Source organism: Sycon ciliatum, chromosome 5 (assembly GCF_964019385.1).
Source record: "Sycon ciliatum chromosome 5, ocSycCili1.1, whole genome shotgun sequence".
Classification (NCBI taxonomy): Eukaryota; Metazoa; Porifera; class Calcarea; order Leucosolenida; family Sycettidae; genus Sycon; species Sycon ciliatum.
The window spans coordinates 24,349,502-24,374,888 of NC_088647.1; the positions used below are offsets into that span (position 1 = coordinate 24,349,502).

General features: G+C 48.8%; 2 protein-coding genes across 3 annotated transcripts; one reads left to right on the top strand and one right to left on the bottom strand.

Moving 5' to 3' along the window:
* Window positions 1-4,332: 4,332 nt before the first annotated feature.
* LOC135818116 (gamma-glutamylcyclotransferase-like) lies at window positions 4,333-8,985 on the top strand. Its single transcript, XM_065331441.1, has 2 exons — window positions 4,333-4,915; window positions 7,909-8,985. The coding sequence occupies exons 1-2, from the start codon at window positions 4,668-4,670 to the stop codon at window positions 8,192-8,194; spliced, it is 534 nt and encodes a 177-aa protein (XP_065187513.1). The 5' UTR covers window positions 4,333-4,667; the 3' UTR covers window positions 8,195-8,985.
* Window positions 8,986-14,919: 5,934 nt separating this feature from the next.
* LOC135818117 (E3 ubiquitin-protein ligase KCMF1-like) lies at window positions 14,920-25,286 on the bottom strand. 2 transcript variants are annotated; one of them, XM_065331442.1, is made up of 8 exons: window positions 25,041-25,286; window positions 24,780-24,956; window positions 21,580-21,719; window positions 20,188-20,304; window positions 19,328-19,733; window positions 18,001-18,027; window positions 16,775-17,045; window positions 14,920-15,727 (listed from the first exon to the last, which is right to left on the bottom strand). In XM_065331442.1, exons 1-8 carry the CDS (start codon window positions 25,054-25,056, stop codon window positions 15,547-15,549), a joined length of 1,335 nt encoding a protein of 444 aa, XP_065187514.1. In that variant the 5' UTR covers window positions 25,057-25,286; the 3' UTR covers window positions 14,920-15,546. The 2 variants fall into 2 exon arrangements, with proteins under 2 accessions (XP_065187514.1, XP_065187515.1); XM_065331443.1 differs by lacking the exon at window positions 18,001-18,027.
* Window positions 25,287-25,387: the final 101 nt, after the last annotated feature.

Here is a 25,387-nt window from a genome sequence, read left to right on the forward strand (position 1 = left end):
ATAACGATTTGAAACGACAACAACAACAACAGCTGCCGCAATGGTGCGAATCGCCATTTTGAGAAACAAAGAATATGAACAAGGGTTCAACAGATTCAAGTAACAAGTATAAAAATATAATACTGACAGGGCTAGGAATGCACGCTAAACCAGCTTTACAACCCGCAGACGGGCCAAACAGCAGTACCCTACTCGGGCCGGGATGTTTGGAACGGAATTTGACAACGTATAATAATTATTAAATAGACCAACGTTCAGGGCAGTAATATCAAAAGCACCAGGTCCACTGGCGCAGCCCTAAATTCAAAAATCACTACGTAAGACCAACCACGCACAGCGCAAGTCTTTTGTTGAAAATATTCCCACCATGCATGTAACGTGCTGGACAAAAGCCAGCTGACCAATATTGCTACTATGCGAACCTCCTACTCCTAGGGCGTCAATGATGCTTCGTTCCTCATGGAGCAGCTCAGCAAGCACAACCACTTCTGGTCCAAAGTAGGCATTAAAAAGACCTGCACAATACCAGAAGCCAACTTCTTCACGAAAGAGAACAGCAGTGGGCGTACCATGCAGTAATACGCTGACGCCTGCTATCCATGACCCAGATGGGAATTACTCACCAGCAGCTGCAGCACCAAGGCTTGGTCCAAGCATGTGATGACACCCAATGTACATTATGACCCGGTGCAGTGGAGTAGCTGTATCATATCTTGAGTAGGTACACGGATCATGATGACATCACGCTGATGTAATCCATGGCACAGGGCAAGGTACAGTGTACGAATCATGATGATGTAATCCATGGCATAGGCAAGGTAGCGGATCATGATGACATCACGGCGATGTAATCCATGGCAAGGTCCACTGCTAGCTGCGTACATACCGATCATCAATCTGCCGCGATTACAATCATGATGTACGTGACTTGTACTACGACCAGGGTGAATAATGTCATGGGTTAGTGTTGGGATGAACCAGCCACTAGCCTCACGAATCATGCACTGCTCTCCAGGATGCCGATGCCACTGGGAAATGCCGACGCCATGCATTACCGTGTGCCGACCTGGCGCACAGAATGCTACCTCGACGGCGTGCACGAAAGCTGACGGAGCAGATCACTGCGGCGCCTCACTGCCACGAAACGCGCCCGGTCAGTTGCCCAATGACGTCGACATTCGGATGCAGGTGCGGTGTGACGAACACAACACACGTGCATGCCTTGCTGAAGTAGTCTACCAGGATAACCATGAACTGCGTGTGTGCCGACGCGCGTACCCAGCGCAAAATCACGAGCTGCGGCAGTAGGCGAGAGAGCCACAGCAAAGCGCCGAGGAGCAGACGATTGGCGTCGTCGAGCCTGTTGCCTGCCTCGGCAGCAGTGAGTCCCGCGGCCGGCACAAAGTGGGCAGCCAGTGCGCACAATGCCACCGCCGCCATGAGCAGGGTTTCGATGATGCACAGCTTACGGACGGGCTGCGCATGGCGCAGAAACGCATACACAGGTAGCGACATGCACAGATTGAAGAGGAACGACTTCTCCTTCTGTTGCGACACGTGGATACCAGGGATGGTGCCAAGCGTCGCAAATAAAAACAGCAGCGGCACCAGACATGTCGCAAAGCACTGGAGTAGTACGCTCAACGCTTTCAGCCACTTGACGCCATGGAATATTGACGAGAAACTAGCCACAAGAGTCGCCAACGCCAGAATGGCGAAGGCCAGCTGCCATAAGCCTGCGCCTTTCAGTGCACAATTCAGTGATATCGCGGCCAAGCTCAGCAGACCAGCATCCTGGGCGACTTTGAGCCAAGAGCCGTACTCTATATCCATAAACATTGCAATAAATTATTGAGAATGAAACTGCAAAAAAATAATGCTCCTGGACGACTGAGTTAGCCCTCCGCTCTAGTATGTTGCCTTGGCCAACTGACCGACCCTTCAGAAGATTGATAACAGTACAGAGGTTCACTGCCACGAAGCAAAGCAATCCGCTGGCCACAATGAATGACAACCGAACACTACAAGGTACAGCAACTTTTCACAAACATCCAAGACCAGAACAAAAGTAGTCTACCAGGTCTACAGCACTGTGCACATAATGTGTTCTTGCTTCAATGACAATGTACTTTTTATAGCGATCTACAAAATAATTTTAAAAATTAGAGAGGTTCTGCAAAACGAAAATGTGTACGAACTTTCGCTCCACGTCACGAAGTGAGAAACTTCGCACGAACTTTCGCAATTTTGGACGCGAAACTGTTACCTGCAGGAAAACGCGAAACGAACTTTCGTAGATCGAGATCTAGGAAGTAATTAGTTTCGTGAGATTGGGTCATGTACGTATACGTGCGCTTGGCGCGTGCAAACTACGAAAATGTGCAGAACACAAAGTTCGTACACATTTTCGCAAGGCCTGGTGTAGATTTTCAGTAAATTTTTCGGTAGCGATGATTTGCGCAACGTTGTAGGAAACATCTTCTCGCTTTTCTGCAATTCTGGCGACCTAGCTAGAACCTGCTGCTAGTGTCCCTCTTCACTCGTTCTTTCTATGAAAGGGGAAGGCAGCACTAGCAGAAGATTTTCCAAGAATGCAATGTCGACTGGTGCTCGTACCATAAGAAGGGAGAAATCAAAGTCCGCTCTTGAATCATGCCTGAGTATTAGAAAATTATTTCAGAACACGCTTGTGTAGATTTCCTGCCAGTGCCACTGACATCTCGGGACCTTCAAATATTATAACTTGCTCGATCATCTCCCGCACTGACTGGCAAATTCGCCAGGTAACTGTGGATGGATCGATTCAGGGAGATCGAAGGTAAATACATCGAAGCACTTCAAACACGTTTCAAGACGCACTTCAAATTTTGTAATTGTGTCTTGAAAATTGTTTAGAACAATTCGTACTTCAATACGCTGTTGAATTGTATCCTCTGCTTGTGAGTCTCGACTGTTTTATTGCTGCATGGCTTTCCTCAACACCGTTCACTGTACATGTATCGCGGAACGCAGATTGGATGGCATTGGAGGTGAATTTGATGATTTGTGACTGTGTCATCAACCATTGAAGTGAGGACATCAATTATCAACAGGGACGCTCCGAAAATCACAAACGCTGCGAAATAGATATGAAATGGTCTTACACACTGGAGGGTATTCCACATTCATTGTGTCATATCTTTAGACTGTCCGAAAGTTTGTCGTGCCGTGCAACTTTCACAGACTAATCCGATAATTGGCATGTGGCCCTACTGGCACACACTCATGCGTATGCCGTTGAGTTTATCTATATGTGCACGCACATGTGTGTATACATATACAATTTTATTACGTATGCAAAATTAGGCAATCTTCATGTACATGTATATATATATATATATATATATACTCAATCTGCGGACAGCATGCTGTTTCGTTCTTTTTGAACTCATCAGCGCAGCACAGAGAAAATGAGGCCGAACCTGATAGCAATGAAAATAAAAATTTCCAATCAGGCCCGAACGTACCTTGCCAGCATGCGCGTTCGCGCGGGCGTTTTGTGTGCGTGCCTGGCATGGCATAACGCCGTTCAATATGTCTAGTGTTGAACCGTGGTAATTTGCCCCCACCCCCTCTTTTTTCTGCTGGCGTTGGATATGCAACTAATGACATAAACTCGGTTGTTAAAAACGAGTGCCATGCACCACAATGGATTGACAATATTATAATACAAGTAGCACTGTAAAAGCGCTGGTAATACTCATGTTGCAGCCATGGCAGTTGTGATTAGCTTTCCAAGTCAAGCCTGCTGCAGAAATTATTGCACTCTGACCAGCTGGAGTGGCCCAGGACTGCCGCTTGTGGAGAAAAGGAGTGATGCTTGTATATACGCTTGTATTTACATGATGTACGCGGTGTACTTCGAAGTAACGTTAGGTGTATTACTTGTGTGTTCTTCTGCCTGTGCGCGTGTACATGTGCTGGTCAGTGTGGAACCGCCATCCATATCAGATCATACAGCTGCTATCAGTCTCAACAGCTTGTATCTGGCAAATAGGGTTTTAGTGACTCGATTTTGCTTACTGTGTTCAACAGAGTGGCATTGCACACGGCTACTTGATGTATGAGCCACCCGTACAAGAGGCTTTGATACAGAAAAAAATTCGGATAGAAAAATGACAGTTCGCACATTTTCTAGATGTGTACAATACAGCGCCTGACGCATTCATCATCATCATCATCATCATCATAAGTTATAACTAGCCCTAATTGCTGTCTAGCACATGCACAGCATGCATCACACAGCTAGCTGTCAAGAGCTAATAATCATTGTACTGCTGGTCCTGCTGCTACTGTTAGCTAGCATGGGCCGGCCGGCCGGGGCCCGGCTGAACAATCATCTTGCACAAAAAATCATCTTTTGAACTCTGAGTCTGAAGCCCGGACAGATATCTGCAGAGTCGACTAGTATTATACTAGTAGTCCGATTAGTTGTCTCTTGCCAACTGGCTTTTACTTCACAGTTTGCTAAACCTCAGTGTTATCCTTGAGGAAGTCGTTTGACGATTTGTAGTACTTTCCTAGGTCTCAGTACGACAATATAGAGTGTTCTTCGCACGAACGGAGCTCCGAAGTCAGTTTGCCGTGAGAACTGCAGTATAGTCGAGTCGGAGTCCGTCGCGGACGAAATGGCAACATTTTTGTATTTCGCGTATGGATCCAATCTCATGGCGAGGCGGCTGAGAAAGAGCTGTCCGTCCGCCAAGCTGTTTGGCTGTGCACGCCTGGACAACCACTCTCTGTGCTTCTGGGATCTACAGACGGGCCCGTCGGGCCGCTGGCAGGGTGCCGTTGCCACCATAACGCCGAAGGAGGGCGATCACGTGTGGGGTGCTGTGTGGGAAATCGAGCAGACCGAGATGGCCAATCTGGACAAGTAAGGACCATGATGTAGGTCTACCATGTTATCATGTGGGCAATAGTACAATGTATCATGATCAGGGAGTAGTATACTACTCCCTGATCATGATCAAGTTCTAGTCGTAGAAAGGATGGCTTATCAACTGACCTTGAACCGCTCCTCCATTCAGCCGCTTATACCGTAAAGTCCGGAGCAAACGCCCACTTCGCAGCAAACGCCCACCCCAGCGAGTCCATACTATTTTCGTCTTTAGAGAGGTTCTGCAAAACGAAAATGCGTAGGAACTTTCGCTCTACGTCACGAAGTGAGAAACTTCGCACGAACTTTCGCAACTTTGGACGCGAAACTTGCAGGGAACGCGAAATGAACTTTCGTGAGATTGGGTCATGTCGTACGTGCACTTGGCGCGTGCAAACTACGAAAATGTGCAGAACACAAAGTTCGTGCGAAAATTCGTACACATTTTCGCAAGGCCTGTCGCGAAACTTCGTTCGAATTTTCGTTGTGCAGAACCTCTCTTTTTTCAGGTCAATATAGTTGTAAACAACTGGCATGAAGGTCGAATGCGTACGAGAACGACTGTAATGCCTACAAACTGCCTATGTCCTACCAGGACTCTGTGCAAAAGCGATTGTCATTATCTTCCCGCAAAGAAATAACTTGTCGAGATTTCCTTTCATTCGATAAATGTGTCCTCTTTGTGGTAGTTCGTTCTCCATGTGGTACGAGTAATGCCGTAGAAATTTGTGCAGTGCCACGATGTCGCGCTGTCAGGAACAGTAATTGTTCTGATGAAGCGTCATTCAACGACTTGACTGGTACCAATATGGCAGTTGCAAGTCGAACTGGGTATGTCACAGAAGCTACATCTACAAAGTCACTGCTAACTTGTTGAAAACTCCGAAGTGCCCGAGAAAAACACTTGCCTTTGGGCGTTGTGTGATCTCTAGATGTTGGCTTGAAACACTGTAGAAAGTGTATTTGGTTCCTTCAATACTCTGTTCTTCGCTACTTTGTTATTCGGAAGAAAACCAGCTCGGATTTGCGAAATAAAACAACCATCATTATAAAATCACTACGAGCTAGCTCGTGGCTAGTGCCCAAAGAGATTTTGAAACCAGTAAAGTGGACATAGTTTACCGTAGCAAAGTGCTCTTCCCGCTACGGTGTGAGATGCACTTTCGTACAGTAGGGGTGACAGTGCATGGGGTCAGTGTGTACAGGCCAGCAGATCTTGCAAAAATGGGGTGGGCGTTTGCTCCGGACTTTACGGTATTTTTATTGAATAGAGCAGTTCTCAGTTGACAAGCCACTGTTTCTTTGGTTTGAGGCCAGAGGGGTACGCGCCGGCAATCTTGGTTTCACCAAGAGTACCAGGGGGGGGGGGGGTTTCACCTACAGGCCCTTTGCACGTGTACTGTCTGTGATACTACAGTCCATTCAGGAAAAGATGGTTAGAATTTTTCTGGAATCCCCTATGTACAGTGTACCAGGTAATCCTTTTCCAATTGTGTTTCTGAAGTCTATTTGTCCAAAAAGCAAGCCATAGCAAGAATAAGATTTCGGCCAGGTTTTGCCCCAAGAGCACTGAATTGGGAAAACCCATCAAAATCCAGGCCGTTTGACCCTGCCTACAACAGTGCATTGTACGGTTCGAACCCCAGTTCAGGTACCCTTTTTGGACCCTTTTTCAAATTTCAAATTTCGCAGCACTGCACTGTGTACGATAACATCTTGAAAAATCGCCTAATACGGGAGCTCGCCAGAGCCAGGGCCCATCCTTTTGTGAATGGACTGTAGCATAGCACTGGCCTCGAGGCCTTTTAGCTTGGTGGTGGTGAGTTGTCCACAACATGCACTGTTCGTCCCTGGCTAATCCAACACAATGTCTTAACACATAACATGACAGCCACACGCTCCTCCACCACCATGATCCAGATCATAGACAGTCATAGTCTCAAGGAGCCCAAATCCTGTATTCATCAGGTGCGTGCGCCGGTGCCCTTCGGGGGGGGGGGGGCTCCCCGGGAAAATTTTCAAAAAATGAAGCAAAATCCTGCATTTTGAGCGAAAAAAGGGGGTTCCGGGCACCCAGGAACCCATACGGGGCACGCGCCTGTTCATGAACCCTGCAACAGGGTACAGTAATCCAGCCCCCCCCCCCACACACACTCTCTCATAAAGAGATCACTGGGCCAGTACAGTAAAACCTCTCACGGCGACCACTCGGAGAAGGCGACCACCTGTCCTAAAAGACCACTGAAACCAGGACCAAGGGATGCTATCTCCAGTCAAATGACCCTGGATAAGGAGACCACCTGGTAACAGAGACCACATTTTGAAGGTCCCTTGAGCGGTCGTCTTGGACAGGTTTCACTGTATACCCAACCAGAGAAAGTAAATTGCCCCCCCCCCCCCCCCCAAGACGAAGTGAATACTGTAGTATCTAACCCCCTCCCCCCCCCCCCCCCCCCCCTACACACATCTTGGCGGCCAAAAGGTTGATCCGGTAATTACGTTATGACCAACCGGACCGGTTCCGGTGGGCCTGCGGTCAACGACGGTTTCATCCCTTGCCGAGCGCCTGCTTGTGAGATACGGCCGCTATGCACTGCACTTGCCATCAGTACATTGTCGGGCACGGCGATGTCCTGGTTTCCGGGAAGCATCCGCAGATACCTAGTTGTGCTTCTTTCAAACACAATCGTGTGGCTGGTTGCGCTGTGCAAGTGGAGTGTTACTACCAATATAGTACTCGCCAAAAACATCCGGCCAATGCTGCATGCATCGTAGTCGACTACTAGTACCATGTGCAGCACTGACTGGATTTTTCTGGCCAGTTCTGTACATGTAATACTTGCCTTACATGTAATACTTGCCTTACATATAATATTTGCCTTACATGTAGTACTTGCCTTACATCATCATGTAAAATACGTGTACTTGCCTTACATGGATTACCAAGTCTCATGTGCGCGGGTACGTGTATTTCCTTTGGGTTGGCACAGGCAAGAGAGCCTACACACGGGCATCTACCGGCGTTACCCGGTGCAGGCGGAGATGTCGGGCAGCGACGGAGGCGGTGATGGTGGTGGCTGCCGGGACTGTGTCTCCTACGCCATGGTCGAGTATACTGCGGAGCAGAGGAAAGGCGTTCCGTCGCCGCACTACCTGCGCGTGATCCGCGACGGGTCGGCGGACTGCGGCCTGCCCGATGAGTACCAGAAGCGGCTCAACTCCATTCAGGATAACGGCTTCACTGGCGACGTGTCTGGAATGATTGGCCTTTATTGATTGGCCTCTATTGATGCCAACAACTGTGACTGTGCTCTGGTCCCGATATGGAGAAGGCAGTACACTGTAGCAGGATAATATCGTCGTGCCATTCCGAATGGAACGCTTTCAGCCAAACAATGCCATCTTGGTTTTGTGTGCACATCGCCGCCAAGCTGCTGGTTCCAGGTGGCCGTGGCAACTGGGCTCTGGAGCGAAAGATACGGCAGTTGCTATCAGTCGTGCAATGAAGATGCCACCCTGCAGCTAATTCCACACATCCACCATCTCTACATTTGATAATTGTTCTGGTCCGGCGGTGGCTGCGAGAAGTCCTGCGGCTACTCCGCCGCAGACTTGAGAGGCATTTGCTGCAGTGTGGCGCGCTGACTGTCAATGTGCGGGCACGTGGCAGCAACAACTTACTTGTGCCGGTGTCTTCAAGTGCCGTGTGGTCTCGCCTAGTCTAATAAAGAACCATGAATGGACGGACTGAACTCAAATTAGGGTTGAAACGATTATACCGAATGATCGAGTACTCGTTTGATAACTCTAACGATCGAGCAATCGTTTAGATTACCGATTACGATTATTTTGCGTTTTTTTAAATTTTTAGTTCCATACACGCAGTGCATACAGCGCAGAATATAGTATAGTACACAGTAGATCTACTAAGTGAACAATCATGCCACATAGCATTTTTGTGCAAAATTGTGTACATATTTCCACTCTTGGCCATTCCACGTACATGTGTACATATTCCAGGTGCGGCCTCTTAAAGGGGAAGTATACCCTAAAATCAAATTTTCACCAGTTGTAGTCTTCGGGGTGCTGAGTCGAATGGTCTTGGTCCGAGGAAGCTGAGACGCTCCCTTCCTACTTGAATCCCAATCGAACTCGCGCACTTCCACCGAAACTGGGTGACTGCGCCCTACTAGATGGGGATTTGTATGCAAAATGTCACTAAAAGCGCCATTTCGTTCTTATAAAAGCACGGATGACCGCGATTGGCCCATATGTTGTAGTCTTTTGGACGCTGAGTCGACTGGTTTTGGTCCGAAAAGGCTGCGATGCAGCGTTCCTCCTTTATTCCCAATCGAACATGGTTGAAGAAGCGGTCACGTGCTCGTGCGTACACCAGTCGCCTGGTCACCGTGCCTGCAGGGTACAACTTACTAGCCTGTTTGACCTTTTTTGGGTGCAGTCCTGTCACTCGAGTTGAACTCGAGTTGAACCTTGGTGTGAAAGTTGTCGCCTGCTGGCGCGGTGACCAGGTGATTTGGGCACCCAGGAGCACGTGACCGCTTCTTCAACCATGTTCGATTGGGAATAAAGGAGGAACGCTGCATCGCAGCCTTTTCGGACCAAAACCAGTCGACTCAGCGTCCAAAAGACTACAACATATGGGCCAATCGCGGTCATCCGTGCTTTTATAAGAACGAAATGGCGCTTTTAGTGACATTTTGCATACAAATCCCCATCTAGTAGGGCGCAGTCACCCAGTTTCGGTGGAAGTGCGCGAGTTCGATTGGGATTCAAGTAGGAAGGGAGCGTCGCAGCTTCCTCGGACCAAGACCATTCGACTCAGCACCCCGAAGACTACAACTGGTGAAAATTTGATTTTAGGGTATACTTCCCCTTTAAAGATTATAATCGAATAATCGATCGTCATGATAAAGAGTAATCGATTGGGCTAAATGGATGATTGTTTCAGCCCTAATTAAAATGGCAACAACGATTTAGATCCGCTAACATCACTGTTCCACTCTCTAGCATATTTTTGACTATGAGTTTAGATGAGATCATTGTGATTATTATTGCCAGGGTGGATGGAGTCTGCTACAAGATATTTTCTTTTTTCCACTATTTTAAGGGTCACACCGGATTAGGGATCGGAGCCCGGGGGGGGGGGGGGGGGGCACTTGGCACGTACATTGTGCGGGTGATCCTTATACCGGGATTTAATTTCCAGTCCAAGGGAGGTCCCCCCGTCGCGTCGGTTTCCGAGGAAGCCGTAATTTTTTTCGCTCCAAACTATTTTTCCGGGGTCCATCTACTCACAAAAAGTCATTTTGCACATCTTTTTGCCCATCCCTGTACAACTGAGTCCAGCTATGTCCGCGCAGCTCGCAGAGTTAGGTGGATCCCTAACCCGGGTTCTACTCTACGGCTCGAGCCGTACCAGTTGTACCGCTTCCGACGCCCTTGCATCATGCACTAGGGTACCCTGTAAGAAGGCCTTAAAGGCCTGTGGGGATTGCCCTATCAAAATTATTGTGATGTCTACAGTACAGTACGCAATCGAGCTATGCCGTTGCTGTGTCATCTTCTATGTGCCATGCGCTGCTTGATGTACCAGCCTGCTATGTCGGATACCATGCATCGACTAGGCGCCAGGCGCGAACTGATGGTGGTGGTGGTGGTGGTGGTGAGAAGGAGAGCTCTGTGCCAGAACTTTGCAGCTTAGAGAGCGTGTGTGGGCAGGGGCGTGTGTTTACCGCCGTATTGCCAGGTGTGTCTTTACCACCATATTCGTCTACAGCATTGGGTAATAAAAATAATAATAATAATTCAAAGGATCAGTCAGGGAAGCCTGAAAAGAGAAGAAAAAAAAACACCAGACCCACCAGGACTCAAACCCGGGACCTTGCTTGTCATGAGCACTGGTTAGAGCATTGCTCATGACAAGCAAGGTCCCGGGTTTGAGTCCTGGTGGGTCTGGCGTTTTTTCTTCTCGTTTCAGGCAGTTCTCTTCCCTGACTGATCCTTTGAATTTGAAGTCTCCCAATCCTTCCAAAAAAAAAAAATAATAATAATGTCTCAGTACTCTGTCAGTTTTGTGCCTAGTTGTTGCACTTTCTGACTGTATATAGTATCTAGTTACAGTGGTGGAGAGTTACTCTTAACTCGTTTCCATATGTCCTTTTCCCTTTCTCCTTTTAATAATAATAATGATACTAAAAAATCATACTTCAGTAATAATGCGCAAAAAGGGTCTAGTCAGCTCACTCAACTGCAAGATTGTCTGAAAGGAAAGTGGGGAATTATAATCGGTAATATTATTCTAGTTCAGCATTGGCAAATCAGTCAAAATTATCATCATCATAATTAGTGGCGTGCACGGGTAGTCGGGTACCCGTGAGGACCTCCGCTAGACGGGGACCGTGCGAATAGTACCCGAAAACCCGAAGTGGCAGATGACATCATGTACAGTGCACGTGTACAAATAATTCACGTTATACTCCGCATGTCTACCCAGTGTGTAAGGGAAGGGGCCGGGGTGCATTGCGGTCTTACCATAGAAACATTACCCGATCGGGTACCCGTGCTACCCGTGGAAAACTACCCGGACCCCATACCCGAAGAAAATGCTACCCGACTCAGCCCTAATCATAATGCACATGTCCTCGAACATATCGAAACAAACTGATTTTGTCGTCTTTTGTTGAGGAGTGCAACAATCCAGTACAGGTTACTCGTGATTTCAGGATTGCTTCCATGTCGCCCATTCTCTCCTGTGTACCAGTGAGAGTGTGACAATCACGATCAACTGTGAGATGAATCATGTCATCAGTTTACCAGCATTGACCAAGGGCTGCTCCGGTGTGACTCGGAAGGCTACCAGCATTATGGCCATTCCAACCAAAAACACTGTGCCTTGTACAGTGGGAAAGCCTGGGTCCAGGTTTGGACTACTGGATGAACAGGCAGCGAGTAGGATTTCACTAATCGGAATCGGAATCATAATCATAATATGGAATCCACACCTCGAGCTCCAGAGGACAACCATTCAGACGGCCGCAGCCAATCTTGGCTGAGATGTTGTAGCGACCAGCTGCCAATCTAATACGTTCAGTCTGTATTCGTCCAGAAGCAAGTTCAAGCCGCGTACACACGATGCGTGTGTTGTCATAGAGGCCGGATATTGATATTTCCAGTCCAAGGCTGTCCAGTTGTTCTTGCTTTATTGTGCTGGAGACCGCACTCGCTGGTAGCTCAATAGAGATGCGCAAATGGTCATTGACACAGGCTTGTTTGGGGCACTTCAATGTACCATCAGCAACGTCCAGCACTGTCCCCGCCTTGCTGATGTCATTGAGTAGTGACGAAGTGTCCGTCGTGCCAAACACGATGCCACTGGTGACGCATGGCTCTCTCTCGTCTTCAGCAGCTTTCATGGTTTTGCTGATAGCTGCATCCACCCAGGACCACACACGCAGAAGCTCAACATCGTCCTCAAAAGACTGCAATATGAATGCAGCACTCTCTCCTTTCGACACACAATCCTGAAGTTGATGCAGTTGCTTCTCAAGAGGTTCCAGTTTCTTCAACCTCAGTTGATCCAGCTCATTTAGGAGAGAGTCCTCTCGTTTCTTCACAGCCTCCATAAGTGGCTTGAAGAAATCAGCTACCCTCTCTGAAGCATACTCTGTTTGACTGTGTACCATTCGAATGTTCTTTTCCACAGCTTCTATGGCACTTTTGACAACACCATCACAGTTTGCGGTGCAACTGCTCAGCTTTGTGGAAAGTGTGTCACGGGTGTTTAGTGCAGCACAGGGAATATCCATCACCTTGTGTTCATCTTGTCTGTGTGCTCCAGTATGTATGCACTGCGTACACAACAGCAGATTGCAATCAAAGCAAAACTGCTTCAGCGCTTGGCTCGTGTGTAGAGCACATCTATGCTGGACCACTCTGCCACTGTTGCTGCCACTGCTGCTGCTGCTGCTGCTGCTGCTGCTGCTGCTAGCTGACTCAGTCTCTCCTAAAGATTTAGACAGTGGGTTGATCATGTTGACGGTGTGGCCTTTTCCTGATTTCGATCTCACGTGAGCAGTACCATGACACTCACAAAAGTTCACGTCACAAACCTCGCAAATTACTGTAGCAGCTGTTTCATCCCAGCACTCATCACACGAACATTGTATTGGTGGTAAGACACTCGATCCCTGTGGTGCAGCCGCTGCGCTCACCATGCTCACCGCATTGCTTGCTCGGATGACGTTTGGTAGCGATCGCAATGGCTCAACGCCAACAGGCAATGGCGTAGCGGACAAACATTGCGGACATGTTATGCTGCCATCAAATCCCAAGCTGTTCTGCAGGCACGACGCACACAGTGCGTGCAGACACGAAACAAACTTTAGAGTTGTCGCGGACGATCCACATCCACAACCACTGCACTCCACTTCAGTGGACATACTGCACTGCTGATCGAATGATGGACGACTTTTTTACTGCTGTGTTAGCGTAGAAGGACGGTGCTGAGCTCATGAGCAGAGAGATGAGACGGTCTGGAACACGCAGAAAATTAATAAAAGTTTCGAAGCTTTTATAATTATTTCTGCTTAGGGTGCGTTTGGTTGGTACGATCTAGAACAGGATCGAACAGCTGGTGCACATGGCGTAGGCCTTTCCGGATTATGTGTTTGCATATTTTTGCATTTTGGGGGTCAAAATGCATTTTGTCCATTTTGACCCACTTTGGGCCAGAGAGTCGTAAAATACCGGTATTTTACGACTCCCTGCATGCGATAGGTACTTCACGATCACCATGAATGATCACCATGGTGCCAAATGTCACGCGACTAGCTGTCACCATTTTGTTACCATGGCAACGGTGGCATTTTTTGTGCTTTTTGGGTAATTTTTTGCATTTTCTTTAGAAAAAAATTTGATTTATAGGGGTTTTTCAAAACACTTTCCATTTCCATTTTAGACCAAGAAAAAACGCATAATCCGGAAAAGCCTAACATGGCGCAGCCTCATGTCAACCAAACGGTACTCCAGAAACAGAGCACATTTTTGTGAAAAATATGCCAAACTATTACTTGGTACATGGCAGAGAGTCGTAAAATACCATTTTACGACTCCCTGGTACATGGTGCTTTCTTCAAAATGTGTATGGGTACCGGGTCACCATGGTCACTGTGTACGGTACGACGAGTCCAACCCAAAAGCGTATGCACGTGATCATTTGGGACCAAAATCGATGTTCCCACCATGTACCAGGTTTCACTGTGAAAAAGTGAAAATGCTCGGCCTGGAGCAAGCAGAATGAATATGTTCTGGCCAGGGATCGTAAAATACTTTTTATTTTACGACTCCTTGGTTCTGGCCGACCCAGAACAGGTGCAGTCCCAACCAAACGCGCTGTTCTGGTGAATCCTGTTCTAGTTCGTACCAACCAAACGCGCCCTAAGGGGTCGCCGGTGGTCCATTTAATATCAATTTTTTTTAATGTTATGGCAACAAGCAGGGCCATGGGTAGTACTACAAATAGCGAGTCGTACCCAAACGACTCCCTGGCTGCAAGCTTGCAAGGAGAGTTTCGTTTTGAAAAGATATCAATGCAATGCTCAGTCATGAATTCACCGCGCACATCATGTACGGAATGACATTGTTTCCGTCTGTCTTCAATATCATGGTCTTGGTGCGCTGGCAGAATGATGGACAGATGGTCCGCAGGGAGTAGTGAAAGCGACTTTCTGTACTATGGTACATGGTGGTAGACACCAGCATCCACGCAGCTACACACACGCACGCACACACACGCACACACACACACCTCAGACCTGCCCATCGCGGAAGCGATGATAGCGAACAGCTATGTTAGACATAGCAACTAACGTTGTTACTTGTGCTGGGATTACACCATTCAACAGCTTACATTGACCACACACACACGCACAGAACAGCAGCATAATATGATAGTTTGGTGATTTTTTTAAACACACACACACACACACACACACACACACACACACAAGCATACTAGTTGGAAAGTGACCTGCACTTGTTTACAGGGTGGGTAGGAGATACTGCAACCGGACAAGGACATCAGAACAAACACACAGGAGCGGGGCTAAATGTCAGAGAGGCAGGGGATAAAAGGCAAATTGTTAGCAATGGAAATGGGGACGTGGACTGTTCAATGGAGACGAGGACGCGAATTGTTCAGTGTTTAGCAATGGAGATGGTTCGAGAGTGCTGACACAACTCCGACACAGAAAGAATTCGAACGAATCAGAAAGCTGGCGGTGCTGCCTGCGCTGTTAGTGTAGTGCTACTATCACTGGCAAAGCAACAGCAGATCAGCGGGGCCAGATCAACGCCTCTCCGACTCCGCCCTGCTGGGGGTCGAGAGTTTTAACCATGCACAGGTTAGGACGGACGTCACAGTAGGTCACGGCGGACCGTGCTGGTGAGTGCGGCGAAGTACGAGACGCTCACGATAAAGCATGGCGATCAATATGTTCTCTAAGGTGATTTGAAAGGAAAATAAAACCTAAGCGGCGCAATGAGAATAACACACAAGCATAATGAATAGCACAACATGATAGACAAGCTAGGAAAGCAAAGAGCCAACATCAACTTTCCTGCTCTGATTCAGAACTGAGCTGCTCAAGGTGCTCAAGAAGAGAGCTATCGAGAGTCACGTCGAGCATGGACAGGACGAGTTCTTGGCTGAAGCTGGCACGTTGTTGTCGCAGCTCTCGATCCGCTTCATTATCGGGCGCAGCCGGCCGAGCCGAAACATCTTCGAGTGCGCTGTCAACAGAGAACACAAATGAAGGCAACAGAAAAGAGGTTGCCGAAGAGTGGGACAAACCGTTCGTATGACTATGGGATATATATAACTAAATACCAACACACGGTATGGTGTGGGTAGGGTCACCTGTACCAACCCTACATGTATATTGGAGAGAGAGGGAGAGTTCATGTCTGCAACTACAAATATATAGAGTCCTACTCCTGGCGACCATCATCACACAAACTGCACAAGTAATGGCGGTCACGAGGCATGAGCCGCAAGCCAAAACTGATCATGCCTCCTCCTCCCCCCCCCCCCCCCCCCCAGCTGTACTGCTGTGGTTCGAACAGAACAATTCTTCCTTTCGCCAGGCAAACCGCTCGTCTATTTCTGAAGGTTTCTGACACCAGTAACACAGATATACTTTATACTGGCAGATTGATGTGCTTGCTGGAGTGCCAGGCGTGTCAAAATTAGCGGTCATATAGGAGCAAAAATGTTCCCCTGCCAGGGGTGAAAAAGTAACAGTATGCGAAGGCAATAGATCACATAGGTTCAGTCCACTACAGCTGGATATGTTCCTTCGCAGTGGGAGACACCTGTGCACACGACAGTGAGTCGGCCAGGATGAGAGCCGTCAGCAACACACCGGGGCCGTGAGCGTTCCTGCACTGGCGAAACATTTTCGCTATTTCCCAAATCAACGGTTCAGTAGCGCGAAAATTTCGGTAAACCAGTTTTCCAGATCCAAAAATACATGTTGCACACTGTGTGCTTGTTGAATTTTAGGCGGCGTTTCGGTTTAGGTAACAATTTCCTCGGATGGTGAGCCAATTAAATTATGGTGACTGTATAAGATCTGGTTACGTTGGTGGACAGTTAGTCATAACTCGTAACATTTCGTCCTTCTCCTTTTTCACCATAAAAATGTCCTGTACCGAAAATAAATCTCCACCGAAAATTTCCAGTTTGACAGTAGTCACCGTGGCACTCACTTTTTACCTCGCCATCGCAATGCCTGTACCTATGGTGAAGTAAAATAAAGGTAACATAACATAACTCACCTATCCAGAATGAACTCTCCGGTCGGTGCGTTAGCGCCCATCAGGCACTCCCACTGGCTTTGCAGACCACTGGATGCGGACTGCTGAGAGGAAGGAACGCCTCTGCCCTGCGACATACCACCGCTGCTGCCACCACCACCACCGGCCATAGAGTAGAACCGCTTGGCGTTGGACCGCTCAAGGCGCTCAAGACGCCGCTGTTCACTGGCGCTTGTCGGCGCTCCCTCCGTGCCGTTGCCCGATAGCAAGACGTACTGGCCGCCGGACGATACTGTACATGTACATGGGAACACACACACACACATCATGTACCACACACACACACACACACACACAAAAGAGGAGGTGAGCAAGGAAGGGCGCTAGTACTATTCACAGCCCATGGCTGCCTCCACCGCATGTGGCGGGCTCAAAGAACGAAAAGCAATCACTTGTACCAAGAGTACACAACCTCAGGTTACGCTCCTTCCCCTTGGCTTGGCCGAACACTCTTTCTGGTTAGTGTCAAAGCTACCCTACCTGCCCTCGTGCAGAGCTCACTGTGTTTCTCGCAGCTAGAGCACTTTGACTTTCATGCTTTGAGCCGATTACAAAAAAACACTTTGTTGTACACTGGATTTCATTGTGATCGGTGCGGCCAGTGACTCTGAGCTCCGCTGAGGAGAGCTAAAAAAGGTCGAAACAGCTAGCTGTCCGGAGATTGAGTAAGCCCCAAGTTATGTACTCTTGCTTGCACATGTACAGTAGAGCCCTGAGACGACGTACACCCACGGCCCGGGGAACAGGAAAGTGCACTTAGTATACAATGTACTTCTTGTCCCAACAAACTTTTAAGTATGAATTAAACGCCCGTGCTCCGGAAAATGTCTATACCAGGCAAGAGTACGTCTTATCAGAGTGCCGGGAGCCGATTCCTCGGTCCAATAGAGTGCTCAATACTCACAGCCGAGTCCTACGGTCCAATAGAGCGCTCAATACTCACAGCCGAGTCCTACGGTCCAATAGAGCGCTCAATACTCACGGCCGAGTCCTACGGTCCAACAGAGCGCTCAATACTCACAGCCGAGTCCTACGGTCCAACAGAGTGCTCAATACTCACATGAGCAGAGCTATACCACACTAGATACTCTAACTTTATCAGAGTACGCACTCGGTGGGTTACACTGCACATGTACATGGGAGCATCGCAGCTACAGGCAGTTCTAGCAAACGCAACAATAACATACTTGCAAGCAAACGGCCATCAGAGGATGCTGCACGGATAGAGCGGAGGAAATAGTACAAGAAAATAGAGTAAGCCATGTTACTGATGTACACATCGGCAGCCCCAGACTACTGTAAAACATGTAATTTTAGGTGCACTAAAATTTCGGTGCCAGAGGCCTGCCAGGTTGCAGGTGTAATGTAGAATTAGGCGAGCAGCGTTCCCTTCACATACAGTGCATACTCTAGTGGCTTTTAGGTGTAATTTAAATTCAGGTGCCTGGTTTCTCTACCGAAATCACCAAAATTAAAGTTACACCGAAAACGACCTGTTTTACAGTGTACACCACATACAGTTACAGCTAACAAACAGAGCAGAGCCTCTCAGATAGAGATGCAATGGGGACATGACGAGAAACGTACTGTACGAATCGAAAACCAAGATGGCCGTGATATAATAGGTGGAACCAAGTTTTGGCAGTTTACACGGGAAGATACCTCCAGATGGGCACCACAAGAGCACACGCTGTTTCTCCTTCAATGATCAAGATGCCTGCTGTATCAGTGGACGGTTTGGATACGATTTTTTCCCGGTAAATTCGGTGTCGAACGCCAAGATTCAGTAGTCACTGAAATGAATACCGTAAAGTCTTGAATAAAAGCTGCACTTGAATAGAAGCCGCAATTTTGGGCCCATCAAATCACATAAGCCTGGTTTTAGTGTTGACATACATAGAAATACCCGTCTTGTATAGAAGCCTGCAAAATTTCACCAAGAAAGTCATAGAAGCCGCGGCTTTAAGACAAGACTTTACGGTATGTTAAGCCCCGCTTTTCAATGATCCAGCAGGCATGTTGATCGTTGAAGGTATTCACGCACTGTCAAACTGTTTGGGGCTGTTGTTTGGGACTGTTGAAACAAATAATGTACATGTACCAGCGGCGGATCCAGCGATCTCTACAGGGGGGGGGGGGGGTCCAGTAGTCAAAACTGAATAGCTGATACATGTACATGGACGCGCATATGGTTGCCATTTTACGAAATTTCGGGGGTTCTGTGGAACCCCTCCTGGATCCGCCCCTTCGTACAGCAGGTGCCTAGCACAGGGGACATTACCCCCCCCCCCCCAAGCCTTGCATACAATGTGTACAAGATAAGCAGCACACCGAGTAGTCAAGGCCAGCATAAGCAGACGCCTTCAAGTGCACGCTGCTCCATGCCATTGTGCATAAACATCAACAGCAGGAGCAACACGCACCTGGAAGATAGCCACTGCCACCACCACCAATAAACATACACACGAGCACCTACAGACCGATACCACCCACTCTAGCACAGCGTGCACTCACCCGACGTAGGCTGCTCGCCATGTGACATCTGCGTGATGAAGTCCACCAAGTCCTGGCTGATATTGTCCTGCGCCGCCTGTGTAGACGAACCACCAGAACCCGTGCCACCGCCACCACTACCAAGACTAGGCTGCAGTAATGACACAGGAACAGCAGAGTCCAAGGCCATCGGCGGGGGTGAGTACTGCGGAGAGGCGCCCCACGCCGCAGAGGAGGCGCCGCCACTGCCTGCATTGCGAATTGACTCCGAGCCGCCGAATGCCTGCGGCTGGGAGCGACTCAGCGAGGCATAGCTGAACGGCGATCGTCCCAGTGAGCTGGCAGGGGTGGCGGATGATGTGCCAGAGGCAGCTCGGGCTTGCAACATGCGGCGGATGTGAGATGGATACGACATGCCCTCGCCCTCCTGTGCGCCACACGCAAATCAGTTAAGGAACTTCACAATGCTCAGATACTGTTCCAATGCATCCTTTTTTTAAATTGACAGACACACCTGACAGTGGCTTTGCTTGATACGTCACTATGGCAAAGCCCCCCCCCCCCCCCCACACACACACCTTCCCTGACACGCCACCTTAATTGCATGCATCTCATGGACTCCGTGCGCGCTACTCAGGAATTAGTGGAGAGAGTAGCAAGAATCCCGACGGTGGTGGCATTGGCGAGGGCAAGTTGAGCACTCGTACCAAAAGTTCCAAAACCCATGCAATATTCGCCAGATGCTAAATGATCTTGCAGGTGGGCTTTCAAATTTCTCTCCTCCTACCATGGTGCTGCAGTGTGGTGAGCGCGTAGATGGGATCAAAGAAATTCCACACCTACCCCCCCCCCCTAAACACAGACAGAATATCTGAGGATACATGCGCATTGTCCGTCTGCTGCTGACGAGAACGATGGTCCATAGCCAGATGTGCTACCAGGCTGTCCGTTGTCGTGTTAGGATCCCAACCTGGAAGGGTTGCACACAATGGACATACCTGCACAAACACACACAAATACCCAGACACACACACACACACATGCACACAAACACCCAGACACAGAAATGCTAGTCAAACTGGTGCATCCGAAGGCTTTAACCTGCCCTATCTCTCAAAGCATCAAACAAGGCCACCGGAAGGTATTTCGGGTGCCACGGTCAACCTTTGGACGTGCACCAGGAGCATCCTTGATCTCACCCTGACCATCATGTAATCATACAACTATGCTGCCTGATGATCGTGACTACTTCAAGTATGCGAAGCTCGGAGTTGCAACACAGCTTCCCCCCTCCCTCCCCCTCTCTCTTGTGCAAACTAAATACTAGCAATTCATGAATTCAAGGGGTACCTGGCGCACAGAGTACCGGATTTCCCCGATTATAGGTCGCACTCGATTGTAAATCGCACCCCCATTTCCAGGACCATGTCATATCGTTTTGACATATTCACTTCAGTAGTAAGTCATGCTCGATTATAAGTCGCACCCCCTTTGTTGGCCCTGAAGTTAAGTGTAAAAAGGTGCGACTTATATTCGGGGAATTACGGTAGAGCGGTCAATACCGTAGTGACCGCAGCCCTGTCAAAGTGTACCTTCAAAGAGCGAGACCAGAGAATTACAAACTAACACGGCGGTGGTCAATTGTTTTAACCAAAGATAAGCGGATGCCTCCACCCCCTCCTCACCCCTTACAGCTGCCACGGATTTCACCCGACTTCTTTCCTGCACTCACCCGGACGAAAGCGCCCCAGTAAATCAACAACCACAAAAAATTTCCAAACTCAGCTTGCTTTCCCTACCTGTCTTCGCATTAGCCTGGGCACAGTATTCAGTTCGGATTGTGAACGGCCAATGGATACTAGTATGTTATTTATCAGGCCCGCCGGAACCGGTCTGGTTGGTCAGGTTATCACCGGGCCAACCTTTTTGGCCACCAACACATGTTTCCTACTTTTGAGGGCACGTATACCCACTACATGTACATGTATTATAATATATTTATCATAAACAAAGTGTGCAAGGCCATGAAACTACCGGGCCAATCAAAAACTGCTTCCGGCGGTCCTGTTTATGCTCCCACCATCAATGCTGGGGCCTCTTTATTGGCTACTGGTGTGGCTGCATGTTTCGCCTGATGCTTCATGACCAGAGATAGAGAGAGACAGAGAGGGAGTGGCACTGTGCTTGGTAGCCAGTGCAGGCAGAACAACAGTGCACACATGCATTGCACGTGTGCGAAAACAAACCAGCAAACCAAACGCACTGCCACGTACCACTTCCTTGCTGGCGTTGTCATGCTCAGTGACGACGTGTTCCTGTAGGCGACGCTCAGTGAAGCCCATTTGGCCGCACAACGGACACGTGAAGCACTGAGCACGCTCATAGCTAATCGTATCACCACCAAAGTAGACTTCTGTGATGCGATAAAAGCAGACAATAGACGCAACACGCATCAAATTGATTCGGAACTTTTGTTGTTCAAAAAGCTACGTCAAATGTGTGGGATGTCATAAAGGGGAGCAGTACGCCTGGCGTAAGGGGAGTAGTACGCCTGGCGTACCCAGGGTCCAGTCACTTTTATTCCCGTAGCTATACAGAAGAGTCAAATGTTACGAATAGTAGTAGCGCCTGGCGCCAGCCAGGGTCCACATCGCTTAAGTTGGTATCGACGTGTATGTGTGCTGTGCATATTGGCATGTCACGTGCCAGGGCGCATACATGTAGTGTTCACATGCGACACGTGACTAAGCACCAGATTAGCCGAATAAACCGTCCGTATGAGGGCCTAGATGAAGAACAAGCGAGCATAGCGAGGGTCCGAAGCTGGCTGTGCGCACGTGTGTGTGCATGGATGTGTGTGTGTGTGTGTGTGATTATACAAGAATTAATCTAGCCAGAAGCGGTCCATGTGCTAGTGAAGCTTGTATCAGACCCACTCTGATTTAGCCACCCACACTAGTAGCAAGTATTACCTTCACTGGGGCAGGGGTAACTGCAGTTGGATTCCTGGACGGATACCCTGATGCCGTCAAATCCTTTTTCTGCACCTTGTCCTCACCCACTTACTGAGGTGTGGTGAGCCCATAAGTGGGATCATTAAGTCCACCCAGAGTTTTGGGGATTTCAGAGGGCGTCGGCCGTTGGGGGGTTCAATAGCCAATTGAGTCATCTGTCCAAGATTCCTTTTGAGTCTCTCTCCCCTCTCCCGGGAAGACCCACGTGACCAGTTTTGGCAGTGAGCAACAAGTACAAGTGTGTGCGTGTGTGTGTGCATGAGTGGACGGGGCATTGTTCGTTGCAATGGTGTGACCGAATGCCAGTTTCTGGTTGTGATCTGAAGCACTGTTCTGAATAGCGAGTCCCCTACCTGGCAACATGCTATCTTTGTCATACCGTAAAGTTGCGGGTAGAAGCCGGCGTCGCACAGAAGCCGAAAAATCGTGCGGGCTTATTGCGTCCAAGCCTGTCGTGCATACAAGCCAAGTCACAGCGAGTCGCGTGCGAAGCCGTGCATGCCAATCGAGTACATGTACCAGAGTACGGTACCCGCTAGGTGCATGGCTTCTATGGAACCACTTGTCACGATCTCCACGTGCACCACGTGTTGACTCCAAAGTGTGTCAAGCTTGCAAGAACTGTTTGTAGTTTGTCTTCCAGGATCCACCATGCCTGCCGAGAACTCTGGCAAACGAACAAATTACAGCTTGACTTTCAAGCTAACCGTAGCAAAGTCAGCGAAAAGCTCGTCGAATGCTGTCGCCGCTCGCACTCATGAAGTTGACGAGAGCATGGTCCGCAGGTGGAGGCGAACTGAAGCTGGTTTGCTTGCCCAAGAGAAAGGTGAAGCGTATCGCGCAGGCAAGGTTGCCTGGAGGTGGTGGATCCTTGAAGTTTGCAGAGTTGGAAACCGCAGTCTTCGAATGGATTGTTGGTGAACGCCAGCAGCGACGACGAGTGACTCGCAAATCCATCCGGGAAAAACCAAGTTACTCCATACCGAGATGGCGATTGAGGAGCCTTTTGAGGCAAGCTCGGACTGGTGCAAAAACTTGTTCATTCCACAACAGCTGGCCACTCGAATCCAAACTCATGAGAGTGAAAAGGTGCCAGAGGATTCAATACCCAAGCTGATCGACTTCATGTTGTATCTCCGCTCGTATTTCGCCGTTCACTCGGCGGTTCAGTCCAGCAGGGTGTATGCGATGGATGAAAAAGCTGTTTGGTTTCATGCTGTGAGCAACTGGACTATGAATGTTGTTGGTAGCCGTACTGTGTCGTTGGCGTCGGCAGGCCTTGAGGAACAGAATGTCACCGTGGCCCTCACTGCTGCAGCTGACGGCACCAAGCGACTACCCTTCATAATCTTCAAGGGAAAGGGAAAAACGGCGGATGATAAACTGCTGATGGCCAGGCGTGACATTCAGGTGGCATTCTCGGACAATGGTTGGTTCAACACTGGCCTCACCGTTGATTGGCTGAAGAGAGTGTTGGGTACCATCGCATTCGGCAAACGGCTACTCATCTGGGATTCGTATAGATGCCACCGTAGTCAGCCTGTGACAAAGCAACGGCGACAGCAGAATGCAGACTGTGTAACGGTTCCCGGAGGCTGCACTGGCCTGATTCAAGGTCCAGACGTGAGCTGGAACAAGCCCTTCAAGGGTTCTCTGCAAGAGCAGTACAACGAGTGGCTCTGCACTGGCCAGAAAACATACGGTAGACTGCTGCCAGAAATGTTTGTGCCGTTTCCAAGACCGTCCTGGGTGGCATGGTTGTCAAGGCTCACCAATACTTCCTTCAAGTGCTGTGGCCAGGTGCGCGGTGTGTCTGCAGATTACATCTCCTGTTTCAAGGACGGTCGGCCTGCAGCTAGTGGACGCCAGCGGCGTGCGGAGGCATTTGAGACACCGCTCAATCCACAGGCACCTGCTCGTGTGCTCAGTATACACTGACTGGAACTGAAAAACGTTGAGAAAAACTGTTGAAATGGTGTGCATAGCCTGTGTGGTGAAACAGTCAGCGGCGTACATGTATAAGCCTGTTTGCATGCAAGCCTGTTGCTCTGGCCGGCTTACGTGCACATAAGCCCGGCTTCTACCCGCGACTTTACGGTACCCACGTAATCTCACAAGCAGCACCTACATTTTACTGTGTACACGGTCATCGTCTGATGAGTGTTTTTCAACACGAAACCCGGCGTCACGAGAAAGATTCGGTCTCTGTTGTTCTGCCTCGTATACTGTGTACATGTACCGTACTCCTGTATATACTGTACAGTCATGTACTCGTTATTCCTGGTATTATAAATTATAGTAGAAACTTTTTATAGTAGACGCAGAATTTGAAATTTCATTGCAAAATATTAATGTATAATTTTCCACGCCTGATTCTATTTTTCGGACCAATGGCTTCTCCGCTTCTTGATAAAAATTAATGGACGCCCACAGAGGCGTGCTGCAAGACAGCCACCTACCGTGATCAGCCCGCGTGAGAATGCACTGCACTGGGTGGTCAATGGAGTGAGAACCGGACGAGCCGGATGCACTATTGTTATCGTAACAACTGCTGCACAGATCGTAGTCGTAGCAAATCAAGCATTTGAAGCGCTTGCCCCGAAAGTTAGACTTGCCGCACACATCGCACGAGACCCCTGCACGCAAAACAGGGCCAAAGAAACTCCAGGATAAGCATTGGGAAACAGAAAGGACAGTTTTTTCGGCGCAAACACAATCACCTTCATGACGAGACATCTTCCTCTAGCCCAATAGTCCAACTCAAGAGACCTGAGTGAATGCCCGCAACAAACATCAGAACGTAACAACCTTCTTGGTTACTCTGCAGCAACTGAAAAAACTCTACCAACACAGCCAGGAAGGGCTAGGGAATCATGAATGTCCTGGACTCGACTCAAACCTGCTGTAGATCTACGCTGTGTGCAGTGAGGGTCCCTGCTTTCTTGTGCCAAGAAAAAACGAAAAAAGTTAAAGAGCACACCACATCGAAACGCGAAACGAGCTTCAGCAATCAGCTGCATGCAGCTCGCAGTACAGCCACTTGTACAGGTCTACTCTCCATATAACG